General features: G+C 37.4%; 3 protein-coding genes across 9 annotated transcripts in view; all 3 read left to right on the plus strand.

The window, feature by feature from the left end:
• LOC137123639 (phospholipid-transporting ATPase ABCA1-like) overlaps positions 1–9803 on the plus strand; it is a 35101-nt gene extending 25298 nt beyond the window's left edge. For 5 of the 7 annotated variants that reach the window (XM_067497683.1, XM_067497688.1, XM_067497684.1 and 2 more), the window contains exons 26-49: positions 25–76; positions 221–334; positions 485–633; positions 750–874; positions 977–1075; positions 1377–1566; positions 1725–1819; positions 1945–1977; positions 2083–2188; positions 2534–2608; positions 2899–3068; positions 3270–3447; positions 3561–3676; positions 3776–3920; positions 4082–4205; positions 4329–4458; positions 4591–4774; positions 5032–5138; positions 5417–5558; positions 5768–5902; positions 6029–6132; positions 6266–6358; positions 6718–6961; positions 7062–9803. In XM_067497683.1, the coding sequence (XP_067353784.1) occupies positions 25–76; positions 221–334; positions 485–633; positions 750–874; positions 977–1075; positions 1377–1566; positions 1725–1819; positions 1945–1977; positions 2083–2188; positions 2534–2608; positions 2899–3068; positions 3270–3447; positions 3561–3676; positions 3776–3920; positions 4082–4205; positions 4329–4458; positions 4591–4774; positions 5032–5138; positions 5417–5558; positions 5768–5902; positions 6029–6132; positions 6266–6358; positions 6718–6961; positions 7062–7205 (3054 nt within the window). In that variant the 3' untranslated portion in view covers positions 7206–9803. The remainder of the gene's footprint in view (positions 1–24; positions 77–220; positions 335–484; positions 634–749; positions 875–976; positions 1076–1376; positions 1567–1724; positions 1820–1944; positions 1978–2082; positions 2189–2533; positions 2609–2898; positions 3069–3269; positions 3448–3560; positions 3677–3775; positions 3921–4081; positions 4206–4328; positions 4459–4590; positions 4775–5031; positions 5139–5416; positions 5559–5767; positions 5903–6028; positions 6133–6265; positions 6359–6717; positions 6962–7061) is intronic. The other 2 variants (XM_067497689.1, XM_067497690.1) reach the window with 1 other exon arrangement.
• Positions 9804–9921: 118 nt separating this feature from the next.
• On the plus strand, positions 9922–11513 carry spink4 (serine peptidase inhibitor, Kazal type 4). Its single transcript, XM_067497693.1, has 4 exons — positions 9922–10090; positions 10621–10649; positions 10886–10995; positions 11352–11513. Exons 1-4 carry the CDS (start codon positions 9922–9924, stop codon positions 11395–11397), a joined length of 354 nt encoding a protein of 117 aa, XP_067353794.1. The 3' UTR covers positions 11398–11513.
• Positions 11514–11899: 386 nt separating this feature from the next.
• Positions 11900–18773, plus strand: stra6l (STRA6-like). The gene is made up of 18 exons (XM_067497692.1): positions 11900–12057; positions 12387–12459; positions 12677–12777; positions 12958–13088; positions 13194–13314; positions 13674–13719; positions 13814–13942; positions 14166–14239; positions 14350–14458; positions 14547–14700; positions 14912–14987; positions 15059–15140; positions 15580–15628; positions 16539–16656; positions 16760–16879; positions 17200–17363; positions 17773–17910; positions 18028–18773. The coding sequence occupies exons 1-18, from the start codon at positions 12032–12034 to the stop codon at positions 18267–18269; spliced, it is 1953 nt and encodes a 650-aa protein (XP_067353793.1). The 5' UTR covers positions 11900–12031; the 3' UTR covers positions 18270–18773.
• The last annotated feature ends 83 nt before the right edge of the window (positions 18774–18856 follow it).

Consider the following 18856-nt stretch of genomic DNA (forward strand, 5'->3'; position numbering starts at 1 on the left):
TCTTGTTGTGTCTTGTGTCTGCAGATTTTCTTGAAAGTGGCCGAGGACAGCGGAGTGGATTCTGTAGAGCTTTCAGGTGAGATTTACAGCACAAATTCACTACTGGGAAATTCACTAGTATTTTGTAGATCAGATATTTTTAAATATGAATGCACAGAGATTATACAGGGATGTATGTGCGTAGTTTTAAATTAACATGTTGACCCTCCCTTGGTTGCAGATGGAGTCGTGCCAACAAGGACTCGCCGCCGTCATGCGTTTGGAGACCACCAGAGCTGCCTGAAGCCCTTCACTGAGGATGACTTTGATTGCAACGACTCAGAAGGTGACCCAGGTAGTACTGCAGTACAGTATAAATTAGAAAATATGTTTCTGTGGTAGTACAACTGCAATTACAGGTATTCAGTTGTTACTAACAATTTTATAGTACTATTACAAAACCAGGATACTAATGTTTATCTCATATATATCATGGTGTGCACAGAATCTCGTGAGACTGACTGGCTCAGTGGAACAGATGGCAAAGGTTCATACCAGGTCAAAGGCTGGAGTCTGAAGAGACAGCAGTTTGTTGCACTACTCTGGAAACGGTTCCTCTATGCTCGGCGCTCCAGGAAGGGCTTCTTTGCTCAGGTAAGCTGATGCTATTTTCATATACACATTATGAGAAAGTCCCATTTCTCAAAGAATGTGTTTCAGTTTTCATGTGTGAAATGAATAATTATAGTTTTTTTTTTTTTTTTTTAAAGATCGTTCTCCCAGCAGTGTTTGTCTGCATTGCCCTGGTGTTCAGCCTGATTGTTCCTCCATTTGGAAAGTACCCCAGTCTGGCTCTTGACCACAGCATGTATGGAGAACAGTTTACCTTCATCAGGTCAGATACATTACTTTTTAACAGCATTTTCAGATAAAGCACTTGTTTTAAACTGTAATACAGTGATAGACATGTTATTTAACACATTCTCTGTGTTTATAGTAATGACTTACCTGAGGACCCTGACACCAATAAACTACTGAGAGCTCTTACAGAAAAACCAGGATTTGGAACGCATTGCATGAAAGGGGAAAACTTACCGTGAGTTTTTTTTATCTATTTTCAGGGGAAATTAGAATACATTCAGGGGAATAAAAATATATAGGTCTACAGTATATCTGTATGTGCAGCTATAGTAAAAATACAAATATAAAAGTCTACCAGTCTAGCAGGGTTTCTCAGCTCCCTATCCTGCTTTTTTTCAACGATCACTGCGATATCTATAGCTGATTGCCTGGGTCAGGTGTGTTCAGTGAATCAGAAGGTGAAAAAAGAACCCCTGGTCTACACATATGGATAAAATTTTGAGTTTATTATAAAGTCTTCTCTCTGCGTGGTCTAGGGACAATCCCTGCAATGCAGTGGAGGATGAGTGGTCTGTTCCGCAAGTCTCTCAAAGTGTGAAGGACATATTTGACAAAGGCAACTGGACCATGGAGAATCCATCTCCCTTGTGTGAGTGCAGCTGTGAAGGACGCAAGAGGATGTTGCCCGAGTGTCCACCAGGTGCTGGGGGACTTCCACCACCACAGGTTGGTGACAAATCAAAACCAAAATAACGTTATAACAAATACACTACTTTCATTTTCACGCTTTTCATACACATTAAACCAAGAATTAACAGAATTAAACAAAAAAAATTACATGAAACGCTCACAGTGTTTAATTGTTTTTTGTTTTTTGTATGCAGATGATGATCAGTGACACAGACACACTTCAGAATCTGACTGGTAGAAATGTCTCAGACTATCTGGTTAAAACCTACGCTCAGATTATTGGCAAGAGGTAACACCCATCTTACATTATAATATAATTTTATTTGTACTTATTATTCCTTATGTTAATTGTTCCCTCATGTGATTAGTTCATATTCAAAACAGTGTTAATGACAATTTTTTTTCTTTTGATAGTCTGAAGAACAAGATTTGGGTCAATGAGTTCAGGTAAATTTTCAGACATGTCCATAACTGGTGTATTAAAAAAAAAAATAAGCCGATTAACTCTTCATTGTGTCCTTCACTGACATAAAACCATTATGCTCTTTAAAGATATGGTGGATTCTCACTGGGTGGCAGGAGTTCTCAGCTTTTGTCCCACAGAGATGAAATTGATGATGCAATTGCTCAGCTGAGGAGACGCTTCCATCTGGAGAGAGTAAGAATGTTTATATATATATATATATATATATATATACATATATATATACACACACACACAAAAGTAATTATATTATTTATAATATTATATATATATAATATTATAATTACTTTTGTACTTATTGTGCTAAACTAATTTCCAAAAAAGATGCAAGAAAAGCTGGATAATGCTACAACTTTGGTTTAGTTGCAGTAAAAAGAAAAAAGACACAAACATTTGTTAACAGAGCATTATTACTTCTTTTTTGACATTATTATTGAGTTACAATATATATTTGCAGTTTTAAACAATGTGACAAATGAAGACTCCCCCTCCTCATCCTCTTTCCTCTCCACCTTCCAGGGAACTGCAGCAGATCGTTTTTTCCATAGTCTCTCCGGGTTTATCCAAGGATTAGACACCAAGAACAATGTCAAGGTTTGTACACACACACGCACACATACACTCAATCTGTTACACCCATGCAATATGCTTTACTCATCGCATTCATATTTTGTAATTTAGTTGCTTAATAGTTGATTTTTTCAAAGTCAAAAGACTAAAACTCCACCCTACTGGTTCTTTGTTTCCCATTTTTTAGTATCTGTGTTTCATTTTATTTATATCAGGAAAAGAATATTGCCCCCACTATTACTCAGATGCAAGGCTCTCAGCTAACCATCAGACTGCTTTGTTTTTTCTCTGTCACATGTCTCTCTTATCTCCAGATCTGGTTTAATAACAAAGGCTGGCACAGCATTGGTTCCTTCCTGAATGTGATGAACAATGGCATCCTGCGGGCAAATCTGCCAACCAGCAAAGACCCCACAAACTTTGGTATCACTGCCTACAATCACCCGCTCAACCTCACCAAGGAGCAGCTGTCCCAGGTTGCATTGTGAGTATTATACTCAACACTCATATATATATATATATATATATATATATATATATATATATATATATATATATATATATATATATATATATATATATATATATATATATATATATACACACACACACACACACACACAACAGCTATAAGTATAACATTAACATTTTCTAACCCTTTGCCCATTGCTTCTTTCTCTCTCAGGATGACGACATCAGTGGATGTTTTGGTGTCCATCTGCGTGATCTTTGCTATGTCCTTTGTACCTGCCAGTTTTGTGGTCTTTCTCATCCAGGAGCGAGTAAATAAGGCAAAACACCTGCAGTTCATCAGCGGAGTGCAGCCTTTCCTCTACTGGCTGGCAAACTTTGTCTGGGATATGGTAAGACACTTTGTTGGACCCCCTGTACCACTTTTGTGGAAAAAAATTCAGATTCCATATTCTAATTTTACTCAAAGCATTTGTGTGATAGCATTTTTTTCACTCTCTTTCAGTGTAACTACATCGTTCCAGCCACACTTGTTATTATCATCTTTGTGTGTTTCCAACAAGACGCCTATGTCTCCTCTACCAATCTGCCTGTTCTAGCTCTGCTACTGCTGCTCTACGGGTGAGTCTGACACAAATTCTGTTTCCTTTGGATATTAAATTTTTTGCCTTTTCTATTTAAGTTCTTCTTATCTAAACATGTCTTTGTGTTTCCTTCCAGATGGTCAATCACCCCGCTGATGTATCCAGCATCTTTCTTCTTCAAGATCCCCAGTACAGCCTACGTGGTTTTGACCAGCGTTAACATCCTTATTGGAATCAATGGCAGTGTCTCCACATTTGTACTGGAGCTTTTTGGAAGCAATGTAAATAATGCCTCCATTGGGCAATCAATTCATTATTTGAGTGATGATTGTTGACAGTGTTGAATGAGGGAATTTTGTTCGCAAATTTAGAAATGATCAGGAACAAATTCTCTGTCACACTCAATTAAATCTTGACTGGCGATGTTGGCTCTCTCCCTCAGGAGATCGGCGGTATCAACGACATCCTAAAGAATGTGTTTCTCATATTCCCTCACTTCTGTCTGGGTAGAGGACTGATTGACATGGTGAAGAATCAGGCAATGGCTGATGCTTTGGAAAGATTTGGTAAGGACAGCAGATCTCAATTATAAAATGTTGTCAAGTCATAAATTCCTAATATAAAATATTATTCTTGATGGTTTTAGAGCTTTTTAAATTAAACCTGCTGCAATGTTGGTTCTATTATAGGTGAAAACCGGTTCCGGTCTCCTCTGGCCTGGGACATGGTGGGAAAAAACCTGTTTGCAATGGCAATTGAGGGTGTTATCTTCTTCTGTATCACCGTCCTCATTCAGTACCACTTCTGCTTCAAGGCCAGGTGGGTTTCTAATCCATATTAATATTTATAAATAAGACTTCAGAAATCTAAATAAATATGCCATTTAGATTTTATAATTTTCTCTGTGAAGAGAATGTTACCCCCTTCTTTTTTCTGCCTGTGATCTTCCAGATCATCTACCAGTCATCTGAAGCCTATTGGAGAAGAAGATGAGGATGTTGCTAGAGAACGACAGAGGATCCTAAGTGGAGGAGGACAGTCCGACATCCTGGAGCTCAGACAGCTCACCAAGATTTACAAGCGCAAACAGAAGCCAGCAGTGGATCGCCTGTGTGTTGGCATCCCTCCTGGAGAGGTATGACACAGATACAGTATCTGGTATAACTGTTAAAGCTGCCACACATGGTAAATCACATTTGCAAGAAAGACAGTTTCTTTAAAATAGCTTTAACAACATAAAGCAAGTGTTTAAACTGTTTTTAAAGGGGATGAATAGATACATTTTATTTGGTGTTACCAGCTGTACATTGAATTTGAAAGTAAATAAATACAATTGAAATAAAATTGAAGGTAACTCATCTTGAAGTTAACATTTTTTCTCTTTACCTGCAGTGCTTTGGTTTGCTTGGAGTTAATGGAGCAGGCAAAACCAGCACGTTCAAAATGCTGACAGGAGACTCTCTGGTCACCAATGGAGAGGCCTACCTTGCTGGGAAAAGGTAAGGACAGATCATACCAAAATATATTAAATATATTTCTAATACACTTTAAATGTTCAGTCTGTTTTATTGGCAACAAGAAATATTTTCACACCATAACTGAGACTAAACATAAAAATATAATGCAAGTTTGTCCCACTCCTGGTGAAATCATTTAATGTATTAAATTCTTCAAGTTAACTTGCACTGGACATTAAATCAGCCTCTTTAATCTGTGCAGAAAGATTGAATACAAAGATAATACACATAATTTCACTCCTTTCCTTTCCTCACTGCAGTGTAACTACAGAGATAGATGAGGTACATCAGAACATGGGTTACTGTCCCCAGTTTGATGCTATAAATGACCTGTTGACTGGCAGAGAGCATCTCGAGTTTTACGCTATCCTGAGAGGGGTGCCTGACAAGGAAGTCTGCGAGGTCAGCAAAAAACAAACACAAGCATAAATCATTTATACAGTATTTCCTATGACTCCGTCTGTACTATCTACATATACTATTGCATTATTACAAAACATTACAAAACATACTACAAATAAACACATATTTTTATATATTGTGCCATATTAAATAAAATAAAAAATACACATAGATATTGTTTAAACTGAAATCTTTATCCTGTCCGCTAGGTGGCAGAGTGGGGCATCCGGAAGTTGGGATTGGCCAAATATGTGGACAAGGCAGCAGGCAGCTACAGCGGGGGAAACATGAGGAAACTGTCTACCGCCATTGCTCTAATAGGAGGACCACCTGTTGTGTTTCTGGTCAGTGGCAACATACTTATTCATAATAAAGGGCAGAGGGTTGAACCTAAAATTAACTGCAGACGGTGGACTGTGTTTTAGATTTAGTGAAGTAGCAGCTGAGTATCTGTTTTTTCCCATTAACAGGATGAACCAACAACAGGCATGGACCCTAAAGCACGTCGTGCCCTGTGGAATGCCATCCTCAGCATTATCAAAGAGGGACGATCTGTAGTCCTCACCTCTCACAGGTTGGACAAAACAACATCTATTCATTTGGCTCTATATATGTGTACATATATTAACACCTTACAAACTATTGTATGAATAAATAGAGCATTTCTTGTGAACCTCATCATGGTCCATTCTTCTGTGATTTAACAGTATGGAGGAGTGTGAAGCACTTTGCACCAGAATGGCCATCATGGTCAACGGCAGGTTCCGCTGTCTGGGCAGCGTGCAGCACCTCAAGAACAGGTAGGATTACACACAACAGCTATAACATAGATGTTTTTTTTAATGTACATTTTTATGATTTTTTATGATTATGATCTAGTTTGTAGTGTTGGCTAATTGTCTTACACTGTTGATCATTTACAGCATGTTCACATTTAATAATGTATCATCTTTTGCCATTTTAAACAGCTCATTTTTGACAGGTTTCTCCTGTTCAAACAATTGACAGAAGCTGTTCAATCATTTCCAAGACTTATAATGAAAACACATTAAAATTACCATTAACTTAAAAGAAAAAGTTATTCTTGTATTCTTGTATTACTACTTTAGCTTTTTTTTACTTTTAAAAAATATGCCTTATTTGATTGTTGTTTTTGTAGGTTTGGTGATGGCTACACCATCATCTTGCGGGTTGCGGGGCCCAACCCAGACCTTAAGCCAGTGATGGAATTCATCGAACGAGAGCTGCCTGGCAGCACACTGAAGGAGAAACACCGCAATATGCTACAATACCAGCTGCCCTCATCCCTCACCTCCCTTGCCCGCATCTTCTCCATGCTGTCCAAGAACAAGGAAGTGCTCAGGATAGAGGACTACTCTGTCTCTCAGACCACTCTAGACCAAGTAAATTTACAAAGCAAATTTACCCCAAACTATAACTGGTATGTATTTATTATGTTTACGCTGAGTCTAAATTCACTATTTTCTTCTTTCCCTATTGCAGGTGTTTGTCAATTTTGCCAAGGACCAAAGTGATGAGGACCATTTGAAAGACATTCATCTGAGCAAGCGGGACGCTGTGGTAGTGGACATTTCCCAGCTAAGTTCAATTCACATGGACAGCAAGACCAAGGAGAGCTGTGTCTAATTTTTAACATACCATCAGTGGTATCATAGCCCCCAATTCAGAAACTATGGACTACTAACCTGAGGGGGAGACAAACTATATTAATTTTTTTAATTACTATTTTTTTAGTCTTTTTTAATTGTTATCATTTCTCAGTGGACCTGCATTTCAGTGCACCGCCTCCTGACAAGGCAGAGACTGCAGGTATTGTGACACTGAAACAATAAAAACTCAATGCAAATCAATGCAAGAATTATATAAATATATTTAAGTTCAGAAGATATTCCTGTGAGGGTTGGAGACTGGTGCTTCTCCTTCACTAGTTGAAGAGAAAGAAAGAGAAGACAGACAACACTTGAAGCAACAGCAGGATTAAACTGCTTTGTTAGACTGGAAAGCTTGTAGTCCTGCTAGTCACTCAATGGACAAGTCAACTGGGGTTATAGATGGAAAAAATTCTCACATTTCCCCAATCCTAGGAGTATTTAGCAGTAGTCAGTGGAACTGTGTGTGTGCTAGTCTGTATTGTGAAAGCATGACAGCACAAAATAAGCATTTGCATCATTCACTGCCAACTGCTAAAAGAAGGAATGACCAATCTTTTTTACAGGGTCAAACCTCTCTCAATCTCACCTTGTTACCAAGGGCAGTTGTTTTTTAAGGCTGACGATGGTAATAGCATTTACAATCCAATTGATTTCAGTCAGGAACATGCAATTATATTAATTTGTACAAATTTGACTTTAAGATAATTTAACCATACGAGAGAAACATTTTCTTTTATTGGAAAACAATTAAAACTGGCAACTAAGTTGTATTTTTTTATTTGTTGTTTTGGTGTCCTTAACATTGTCCAGCACAGTGCCTATACTGTATAATGGTGGAGAAAGAAGTCGCAGCACTCCATAAAGAAACAACCCATGTAGGCTGCCAGGGAATGTATAAGACAGATACCATCATGCACAAAGCATCAAAGCACAAAAAGGAGCTTTTTGTGGATATAATGAATGAAACTTGACTGTGTAAAAATGTTATCCTTCACAGTAAAAACAGAAAAGTTGGTTGTACTGTACAAAGACTGGCTTTTATCACTCATCCAGCGCTCTTTAAATGGGCATGAAAGCAGAAAGGTTATTTTTGAAAGTTCATTAGAAATATCTATTGCATGCTTTCCACTGGGCCACACACACCTGTACTATCGATCTTTCTGTGTGTGTCAAAGCATGTCATCAGATCAGCTTGTAGAGGATATGGAGAGGACTACATTCTGTTTCATTGTTGGTGGAAAACTGGTGCATATACAGCACATGTGTGGATCTAAATCCACATTATCGTTTAAAAAAAAAAGATCTGTATCAAATTGGGGTTTTTTTGACAGATGAAACAAATGTAAATCTGTATCTTACATAGGCAGATGTCAGTTTTGCAGGTACTCTGCTTGTATTGCATCTAAAGATGGCAACTGTTCCAGTAACATGCTTCATGCATGCCTGTGTAACAGAACAACGGGAGTGGTTTCAACCTGAGCCAGCGCCGATGTGGATATTATGTACAGTAGCTATTGTGTGATGTCAAGTCAAAAAAAAACAACAACAACAAAAAACAAAAACATTTGTTGCGTGAACAGTGTCTGTGCCAAATGGAACTGAATATGTATCTTGCAAAAACCAGCATAATGTTTAGGAGGCACCAGTTTTGTAAAGTTTGTTATGTTTTGATTTCAGTTCTTTAATCATCGGCTAACTTACAAAAAAAACCTCCTCATTGTCAGCAGCTCAAAACTAAAAGCATGTATTATGTTTTGTTTGTGCTCTCTTACTCAATTTTCATTAGACTGCAAGTTTTTTCTATCTTTTAGTGATGTTGCCAAATTCTAAACCTGATGTCTGTTCACATGAATAAGCTGCCACACTGAAGTTAACGATACTGTCAGTAACTCAAATTTTAGACGTGAGGTTGAAATACAAACTTCCAGAGCTAGACTACATATAAGCAGGGACCACATTGATTAGGGATGTGCTTGTAATGCTTTATAGTTCAATAAAAGTATATCCAGGGTTTAATTTATGACTAATTGTCATAATAGGTGCTCTGTGTCATACAAAGTCTTGGAAGGGGTTTCCGATATCTCGGGGATCTAACTAACTGCTGTGGGGCTTCAGGCTTGCTCTGCTACCAACATTGCAGTTCCAAACCAGAAACCACCTTTTGTTAAATGTGAGCACTTTATCGGCTTAGCAGCCACTTGATTCAAAGATCTAGAAGTACAGTAGGGATTTTGGTACGTAGATTAAGTTAGACATCGAAAAAAAAGATTTCTACACTGGAACGCAGATATAATTCAGACAATATAGAGCTACGCTGCATCATTTGTTTGAAACTTGAAATAGACAACGAAGGATTACATGTAATTCAGTGAAATGAGTGAAAAGGCAAAAAGCAGACACAGTAGTGAAGTAAAGTGAGAAGTGCAGGGCAGTGCTAAGGTGGTGATATTTTTCTTCCTGTGCTCAATATTATTTGTTTACATTTTTAAGTATTAAACAGCAGTTTGAGTCTGTTACCCATTGTGTATGGTTACTCTTTGCATTAATAAATTTTAAAAATCGTACATTAAAAGAGTTGTAATTTGTGTTTATTTGTGTAATAGATACAATTGCAAGCACAGACTCGTTATTAGTTTGTACTGAACAAAAGACATGTTTATTGTATGTTGGGTGTGTGGTAATATCAGTGGATGACTTTCTGGACTGTGCATGTGATATTGTGTGTCCACGTATTCACCCCTGCTGTACTCCCACACACTTATATTTTTATTGCTTGTGAAACACAAAGTTATTCATTCACTAGCACCATGACTGGAAGAGTTGTTTTTCTTGGACTCCTGCTGACCTGCGTAGCTGCAGGTAACAAAGAAAAAAACGTTTCTTTTGATAAATCTTTGAACTGTAGTTTACTGCTTGTTATAGAATGAGATGAAGTCTTTTTAATGTAATTTTCCAATGCATTCTGGTTGCCTAAGAAAGAAGCATACAATGCTAATGAAAGGTATTCAATTAGACAGGTGGTTAATGAAAGCATGTTTTACACTGATCACCATAATATTGGCAGAGTAATAGCAGATCTTTACAAAGCAATCTATTGTAATTATAATAAATACATAAAATACCAAAATTTGCATATTCTTACAGTATAGGTAATATTAGCCACAGTATTTAGTGCAAGTTTAGTGCAAGTGCAGTCACTGTGCAATGGCAGATGTGTTACATATGTCAGTGTTACATAGCAGTATTGTCTACCTTTAAACATACATATATAGGAAAAAATGGTGACACGTGGCTTTGTAGCCAGTTTTTAATGTTTGGTATTATGTAGAGTGGGTAGCTTTAATGTGCATGTTAGATTAATTTAATGGAGTCCTTTTCTTGTTCCACAGCTGCCGAGATGTCTGGACTCATGAGAAAGGTACATGTTTGTGTGTGTGTGCGTGTGCTTTCTTGGCTATAGGCCCACTTTTTGGGGACAAATTTCAGTTTTAGACCATGGCAAAGAAGACAGTGGTTCTCAATTTCATACACATTTTTAAAAGACCTCACTGGGGTTTATGCTTAGTTAATTTAAACCAAAATAAGTCCAGACCCTTACGTCAAAAAACAGTATATTATGTTTTATGTAATATTATGTTTTTGTTTCCCTGGCAGCCTTCTTGTCCTGAGGCTACGACTGTGGCTTGCCCTTTGAACTATGCTCCTGTTTGTGGCAGCGATGGAAACACCTATGCCAACGAATGTACCCTTTGTGTAGAAAGACAGTGAGTACACACAGCTGCTCAGCTCTACTGGTATTCACACATTAGTCCTACATCACCTAACCTGTCTACACGGAGGATCAAGTGTTTGACTCTCTCTCCATCTGGTGGGAAAAGAATTCAGAGACTACAGTCACAATACTGAACTGTGATTGGCTGATCGCAGCAGCTGTTTCCACTGACTGCAAGCTTTTTGTAATAAGTCTGTTATTCATGCTCTGGATTATAGGTTAGTTAGTTAGTTAGTTAGTTAGTTAGTTAGTTAGTTAGTTAGTTAGTTAGTTTGAATGTGTTTTTTACACTTAACTGAAATATGCAGAATAAACCTCAAGCATGTTTTCTTATGACTTCCTCTACAGAACTACCAAGAGGGACATTTTGATTGTGAAAGAGAGGAGCTGCTGACCATATCACCGCCATGGATCTGACTATCAATCCAACATGCATCTTTGAAACTACAAATCAGCTGTACTAAATCATTGTCTCATTGTCACGAGCAATAAATGTGATTCAGCAGTAAATAGCATTCTTGTAATATTTTCTTTTTAAATTTTTTATTTGATTGTGTCAGAAATAAACATGAACATGAGTAACATGAAAAAGAGACACAGTAAAACATCAAGCCAGTAAATGTAATTTTTGCAATGAACCTTTCCTCAAGGAAAAAAAATGAAACGTAATTTAGGAATTTCTGTAATGCAGTCTGAGAAACATTCCTGTATGAAGTGAAGGTGAATGATCGGTTGGTTATTTCTGAGGGTGAGCTTTGTTTACACTGCTCACACACACACACACACACGGTCAATAATCTATGTGTGTGTTTGTGCGTGATATGGACACATTAAGGAACACACTGTGACACAATGGGAGAGCCCACAAAACAAGTGCAAATTGAGTGTGCTATCCAAAGTTCAAAGGTCAAGTGTGTGAGTCACATGATTGAAACCAGGAAACAGAGAAGTGGAAGAAGTAGGAGTAGAGTGTTTGCAGTGGAACATAAACCAAACCTTTTAGACTTCAATGAAATAACTTTTTAATCATGATAGCAAACCAAGGGGAAAATGTGTAAGTACAAACTGTAAAAACTCATCTTACTGTTACTAGACTTACGATGCTCTTTCGTATTATGGTACTATCAGCTTTTAGTGTTTGCATTATGCCACATACGGTTTAATTGAACAATCCAGCAAAAATAAATCTGGACAGACCAATAGCGAGCCAGAACCTGAGCGTAGACATCTTCAAGTACCACCGTGAATTAAGGTTATCAGATGGCAGTTACTGTATCTTATCTGTTATCTGTTAGGTTTCGCTCACTTTTAATCTGGTTTGGTTTGGTTTAGATAAGGTCAGCTCAGATCTTTGTCATTAATTGTTCTCACTGTTTTTTTCAGGGTATCCACAATTCAGGACTGTCAAAATGGAATATCTATCGACCTGTTCTTGCATCTGTCACTCATACCAGCAGTAAGTCATCCATCTTTTTAAATAAAATGAGTGTCAAGACAAGTTGTTAATCACCTAGTGGCCTTTTCATGTTGTGATTTGGAAAAGAACAATTTTAGGGACATTCACAGAGTACACTAGCATGGTAGTTGAATTAATGTGTAAAACAGATTTACAAAATAAAATAAACACAAATTACAGCAATGTATTTTGTATTGTACTGATTTGTTGTTTGCAGGTGTTCATTGTAGGGGTCCTGTCATTCCTCCAGAGAAGAGCTAATAGATTGCCCATTGAACACAGACTGCCCATCCTGGAGGGACGTTTTGGCATTGTGGTGTAAGTCAACAGCTGCAACAATTGGGTCAAGAACAATAATAAGTCTCACTATTTAGTTATGAAAATTTTAAATTTGAGAACTTCTGTTAAGATATTTGCAACTGGGCTTTTGTGTAATGTACAGTATGAGCAGCAACTGTAGGTCTAACACTGCATTATTTATCATGATTGTGCACCCAGGCCTTTGGATACTATAGGCAGCCTCCATAATCGCTGGTCCTATGGGTTTGCATATGGTGCTGTGTCCTCCAGTGTCCTGCTGCTCTTCTCTGAAAAATACATCCCCTTCACTGTCCCCACCTGGGCCAGAGGTAGCCTTATGTTCTTTGTTTAAACAGCTTTGCCATATAGATATATATAATATATATGGTAAATAAAGATGTTGACTCGTGATGTTTCTTCATTATTCTCCTCAGCTATAGTGTACTTGGTTGGAGCTATAGAAGTGGGCCTGGTGTATTTCCCTTTCTTCGCCTGTCTGTCCACATCTTTCAAAACAACTGGTGCTGTCCTGGGAATACTCTACTCTCTGGCTTGGTAAATAACAATTCATGTTATTTTTCAAACATAAAATAATAATGTAATAAAAATGTGGATTAGTACTGCAAGAGTTCAAAAGAAGGCGGTGCAACATTGGACAGTCATGTACAAATAAAACTGCATATGATGGATACTTTTGTAGTAGATTATTATTATTATTATTATTATTATTATTATTATTATTATTATTATTATTATTATTATTATTATTATTATTATTATTATTATTTTAATTGTGCAATGCAAAAATACACCAAAACTATATTAAAGAGCACTACAAATGTGCACCGGTAAAATCGTAATAGGCTTAGAAAAATGTATGCAGTAAATCGCATTGACTTGTTGCTTGTTTGTAGGATCCTGGTTACAGTGTGGGATTCATTCACGTGCCCTAATGGTAAGGTAGGTCAGGACTAAATACATTCATCTAGTGGAAAATTAATTTGCCTAATGAAAAAACACATGATTGGATGACTTGCTATGTGTCATTTCAAAGGTTTTAGGTAAATACCAGAAGATTATTGTCCATTGGCCCTGCGTCCTCTCCCTTGTCTTCCTCCTGGGTCGGTTTCTCTACATGCTGGTTAAAACAGTTCGAATACAAATACAACACGTTGGACAGGAGGTCAGGATGAGTAGTACATACAATTTCAGAAGTGATTGTTTTTGTATTGTTGGTATGTTGCTGAATGCTTTCCCATTTCGATAATTTGTTGTGTAATTTTACTCTCCTTGTTGCATTCATTTGATCGATTGATAGTCTGCGGTGATTATACCCTTTTTTGCTGAATGTTCTTCATAACAATCTATAACAAAACTGAGAATGATTATGCTGAATCTCCTGCCAGGACCCTGAGCAGCTGACTGAGCAGCACCAGGTGAAGTATGTTAAGAGACTGCTGAGGAAGACACCTGAACACAGGTAGAATACCCTCTCATCCAAACCACTAAACACTGAAAACTAAACACTAAAGTTGTTTGTGTACCTGCACTTGAGACACACAATGATATGACAGCCCTTCTGTGTTGCAGTGAGCCACTCAGCTGGTTCCAGAGCAGAGTGTATGAATGGGATCCCTACTTCAAGTTCCCCAACAGGATAATTGGCACTGCCATTATATCCCTCATAGGCCTATACACAGTAAAAAATTGCATCAAGCCCTTAATTCCATACGTTTGGGAAGGTGTTACAAAAACTTTGTGAATGTTCAACTTTGTAATTTCTCTAGATAACCCTGGCGGACTACAGTCTCAGCGATGTGGCTTTTGACAGAGTAGAGAAGTGGAAGAATACACTGAGCCAGCTGGTTACAACTTGTAACCAGACTGAAGCTCTAGGGGCCATGATACCACAGCTAGAAGAATTCATTTATGTGGCCAGGGGTGAGTCAGGTTCATGTGTATGGTGTATTGGACAGGAATGTTAAAATGTCCAAAGTAACCAAATCATCTTTTGCTTCCTGATTCTGAAAATGCCAAAAATCAATTTAAATACCACTTTCACCTGGCGTTAATGATGAACAGGTCTTCATGAAACAAATTAAAGCCAGGTGGTAGTGTATTTGTTTGTTCATAATTTGTTTTATACTTTCAGAGTGTTGGCTTGCCACCACCTTCTTTGCTAGTCTCAACTCTATTGCCTACACCTTCCACGTTTTGGCCTGTTACAGGTAAGAGACCTAAAATAAAAATATTTGGAATACACTTCATGTACTAAAACTTAGTGCCTTGATGGTGATAGGAAGCACTTGAAGAGGCTGTGGAAAGGACAGAAAGGTTTTCTTCCTGAGAGGTTTCACAGACCTAGCTCTGCTGTCAGCGTTGTAAGTAAACACACATAGAGAAGCAAAAATGTAGACACTACATCAGCATTCACAACTGTGACATTAACCTTAGCATAACTGTGTTTCTAGGTCAAAATGTGAAAACTTTTTGGCAGCATATTGCTAGGCATATGGTCACTGCACCTCACCAGGGCTGCAAATACCATATTATCACCACAACTTTCAAGGCTCGACAGATTGTGGTTAACTGTGTACACAAAAGCAGAACTAAGTTTAAACTTTTACTGTAAAGGTGAGAGAGACAGCAAATGTGTGAGGAATATTAAAATATATGTAGAGTACACAGTATGGATAAGTTCTATGTCTGTGTGTGTAGCTGCATCTTTTTCTATGTGGCCTCTTACGTCATTGCACACATTTATTTAACTCACACGTTTGACTGTACACATTAAACACACAACAAATTTCATTTTTACAGGCTTCCATTGCGAGATACTCTGGATGGCAAATAGCGTTTACGCTCTGGGGTAAGCACTTTGTTTTATAAAAACAGGAAGACTTGGCAGCTGTTGTGATCTACATCACAACTTCCTATATTCAGGTTATGGGAAAATACATATTTTGTATTGGTTCCTCAAAGGACAGGCCATAAAACACCAAGATGGCGTTCCCAAATATAACAGGCCCTCAACCAGACCCATATAAAAAGAGGCAGGAAGGAAAGAGCCACAATAATAAATACTCACTTCATAATTTCTAGTTTATTGGTGAACATTGTGATGAAATTATTTTATGCAAATATACAAATCATTTGCATGAAATATCACACAAGCAGCTTTCTTCTAAATATTTGGCATTAGAATCAGTGAAAAGATGGAACTTTACATTTAAAAGACTCCTTCAATGATTTTGAATTTGCTTCTTTTGGTTCTAGTCTGGATAGTGCATGTAAGTAAATGCCATTAAACGTCCCTTTGACTTCCCTATATTAAAATATCTCTCTTGTCCTAGCTGAAAAATGCTTCCAGATGACATCACTTGGATGAAGCTTCAGTTCAGATTATGCCATCTCGTCGCTCATACGATGGAGTTTGTAATCATAGTTAACCTGCTTTTCCAGTTCTCCTCCAGATGACATCATCTTCTAATAATGAAAGTTGCTAGAAGCAGCTTATTCTCAATATTTTAATATTGGGAAGTCAGAGGGAAGTTTAAAAGAATTAATGCACATTGAATACCTAAAGCCATAGGAAGTTCCAAACTGGTGAAATTGCCCTTTAATGTCATGTTTTTTTTAGGAATAAGTGGATTTTTTTTTTGTTAACATGGATCTTCATTTCCTTCTCTCAAAAACTGTAATTGTACAGTCGAAATGCAAACAATGCAACAAAGTGTAAGAAATATGAATTAACTCCACGTCTTATCTGTACATTTTAGGATACCTGATTGTCCATTTTGTCCATTTCTTGTTTGCCCTGCTGTTGGCCTACGTGCTGGTTCTTCCTGTAAAACATGGGATGGCTCTGAGCATGCTCACCAACCTGGGAATTGTAATGTAAGTCAGCTTTTCTTGTGGTTGCTGCTGTGTGATAACATAAAAAAAAAATGGTTATATTGATGTTGACTGATAGATTTTTACTTTTTCTCGTGTTTCTCAGTGTGACCATTGGTCTGGTGATTGGCCTGGTGATTTTTCAGGTAATTCTGGTCCAGATCTTCTTCCTTCAGGACAAAATGTGTCCAAACGATAAAGAGAAACCACTGGCTCTCAACAACAGGTAGCTTATATTTCATGACAGATATAAAACATGGGTTATAAAACCATCAGAGAAATGTTGCACAAAGAGTCATTTTATGTTTGGGAATAAGCATTGTTTTTAATGCAAAGTGGTAGTTCTATTTTTTGGACTGTGAAGGAAAAAGTCAGAAATCATCTACCTCTTCACTTGCTCAGTAGGATTTAGAAGATTGATGGCTTGCTAGAATAGGCAGATAGTGTGATAGTGTTACTTTTTATGTTGAACGTGAACTATTTAGAACTATTGAATATGATTCACATGATATCTGTGTTATATTTTCTTCTTCTTTGCCTTTATAGGAAGGCCTTTCACTGCTTCAACTACTTCTTCTTTTTCTATAATGTGGTGATGGGCGTAAGCAACTGCGTACTGAGATTGCTGTCTAGCATTGTGGTGGGAACGTGGCTTGTGTCACGGATTGACCGGACCATAATGCAGAGAGGATATGAAAACATGGATGCCGGTAAACTTATATTCAAGTAAAAGTTATCCACATGTATCTGCATCATCCAGGAGGTGGCAGCATTTATCAGAGAGTCTTGGGTGCTATGACCTTGTCATGGGGTAAATTTTTTTTTAAAGTGGAAGAATGTTGATTAGTGCTAGTAACAAATCAAATTTCAAAGGATGTATGATGACAAAAAAAGAAAATGAGGAAGTTGCTGGAGGAGGAGTTGCAACACCTGGGAACACATTTGTCACAGTCATGACATGTAATTGGGAAAAAATGAAAATTCTGAACTTAAAAGTTTTGTGAGAGACTTGACACAGCCCTATAAACCAGCCAGAAAATCATCATATTAAGTGTAACAATCCTTGTTACTTATACAGTCATAGTTGGCCCTAACAGCCTTTATTTCCACCTGTTCCAGGCTATAGTACATGGATTGGGATGATCTTTGCTGACCACTATCACAACAACCCAGTCATGGTGTGTTTTTGCCAACTGCTGGTTTCCAACACTCTGCAGCGAAATAATGTTTCTATATATTCTACATTTAACAATGCAGGTCAGTAATGAGTCTGTGTGTGCATGTGTGACATTAACGTTTTTGTAATAATCATTTTTTTTATCTTGAAATGATTGTTCTTTTTATAAACCTTTTTTGTTTGATTTCTTCTCCCAGAATCCCCTATGTACAGCCGAGCCAGGACGCGCTGGTTATTGTTTTATACCTTACTGCGGAACCCTCATCTTATCCTGCTTAGAAAGTATCACCTCTCCTCATCTTCATCATTACAGACATCCTTATCTCTTAAGTTGGACACAGTGGTGCAAGTTTTGATCATGGCATCTCAAACACAGAGAGGAGAATTGGCAGCAAAGTCACCACCAGAGATCATAATCACACCAGTAGAAGAATGTTAAATAATCACTTCTAGAGGTTTCTGTAGGGGTTTTAATTAGTCTGCTCTCGTTTTGGCAAAATTGCACTACCAAAACCTACATCTTACATAGTCTCCGAAGATACAATCAGTATCTGCAGTTCATGATAAGAATTACTCTGAATTAGTATTGATGTTTAGTAATGTAGCCCTGCCTGTCTCTAAATGAATGAAACAAAACCTGCTGCAAGAGCATACATTAGGTTTAATTTAAGCTGCTGCAGAAATGTAAATATATACAAGTATATGTGAACCTTTTGTAAACTACAGCTGGCCATGTCTTTTTGTAATAATGTTGATTTTGATTAAATTACATTAACAGTGATTCTGCTTGTTACATTTTATAACACAAACCTTAAATAACGGTTTATAAACTTTTAGGCCCAACTGCATTTAAAACTGAAATGCATGTGCAAACCTCCACTTTCTAAATATAGCTTTATGGCACAACTAATGCTTTTCATATAAATAAAAACAAAAAGGTGAATTTTGCAGTGGTGTGATTTAAATGAGTCCAGTGAATTTAATTCGTTTTCTGATACAATTATTAACTTGCAGAAATCATTGCAA

This window comes from Channa argus, chromosome 3, assembly GCF_033026475.1.
Source record: "Channa argus isolate prfri chromosome 3, Channa argus male v1.0, whole genome shotgun sequence".
Taxonomy (NCBI): domain Eukaryota; kingdom Metazoa; phylum Chordata; class Actinopteri; order Anabantiformes; family Channidae; genus Channa; species Channa argus.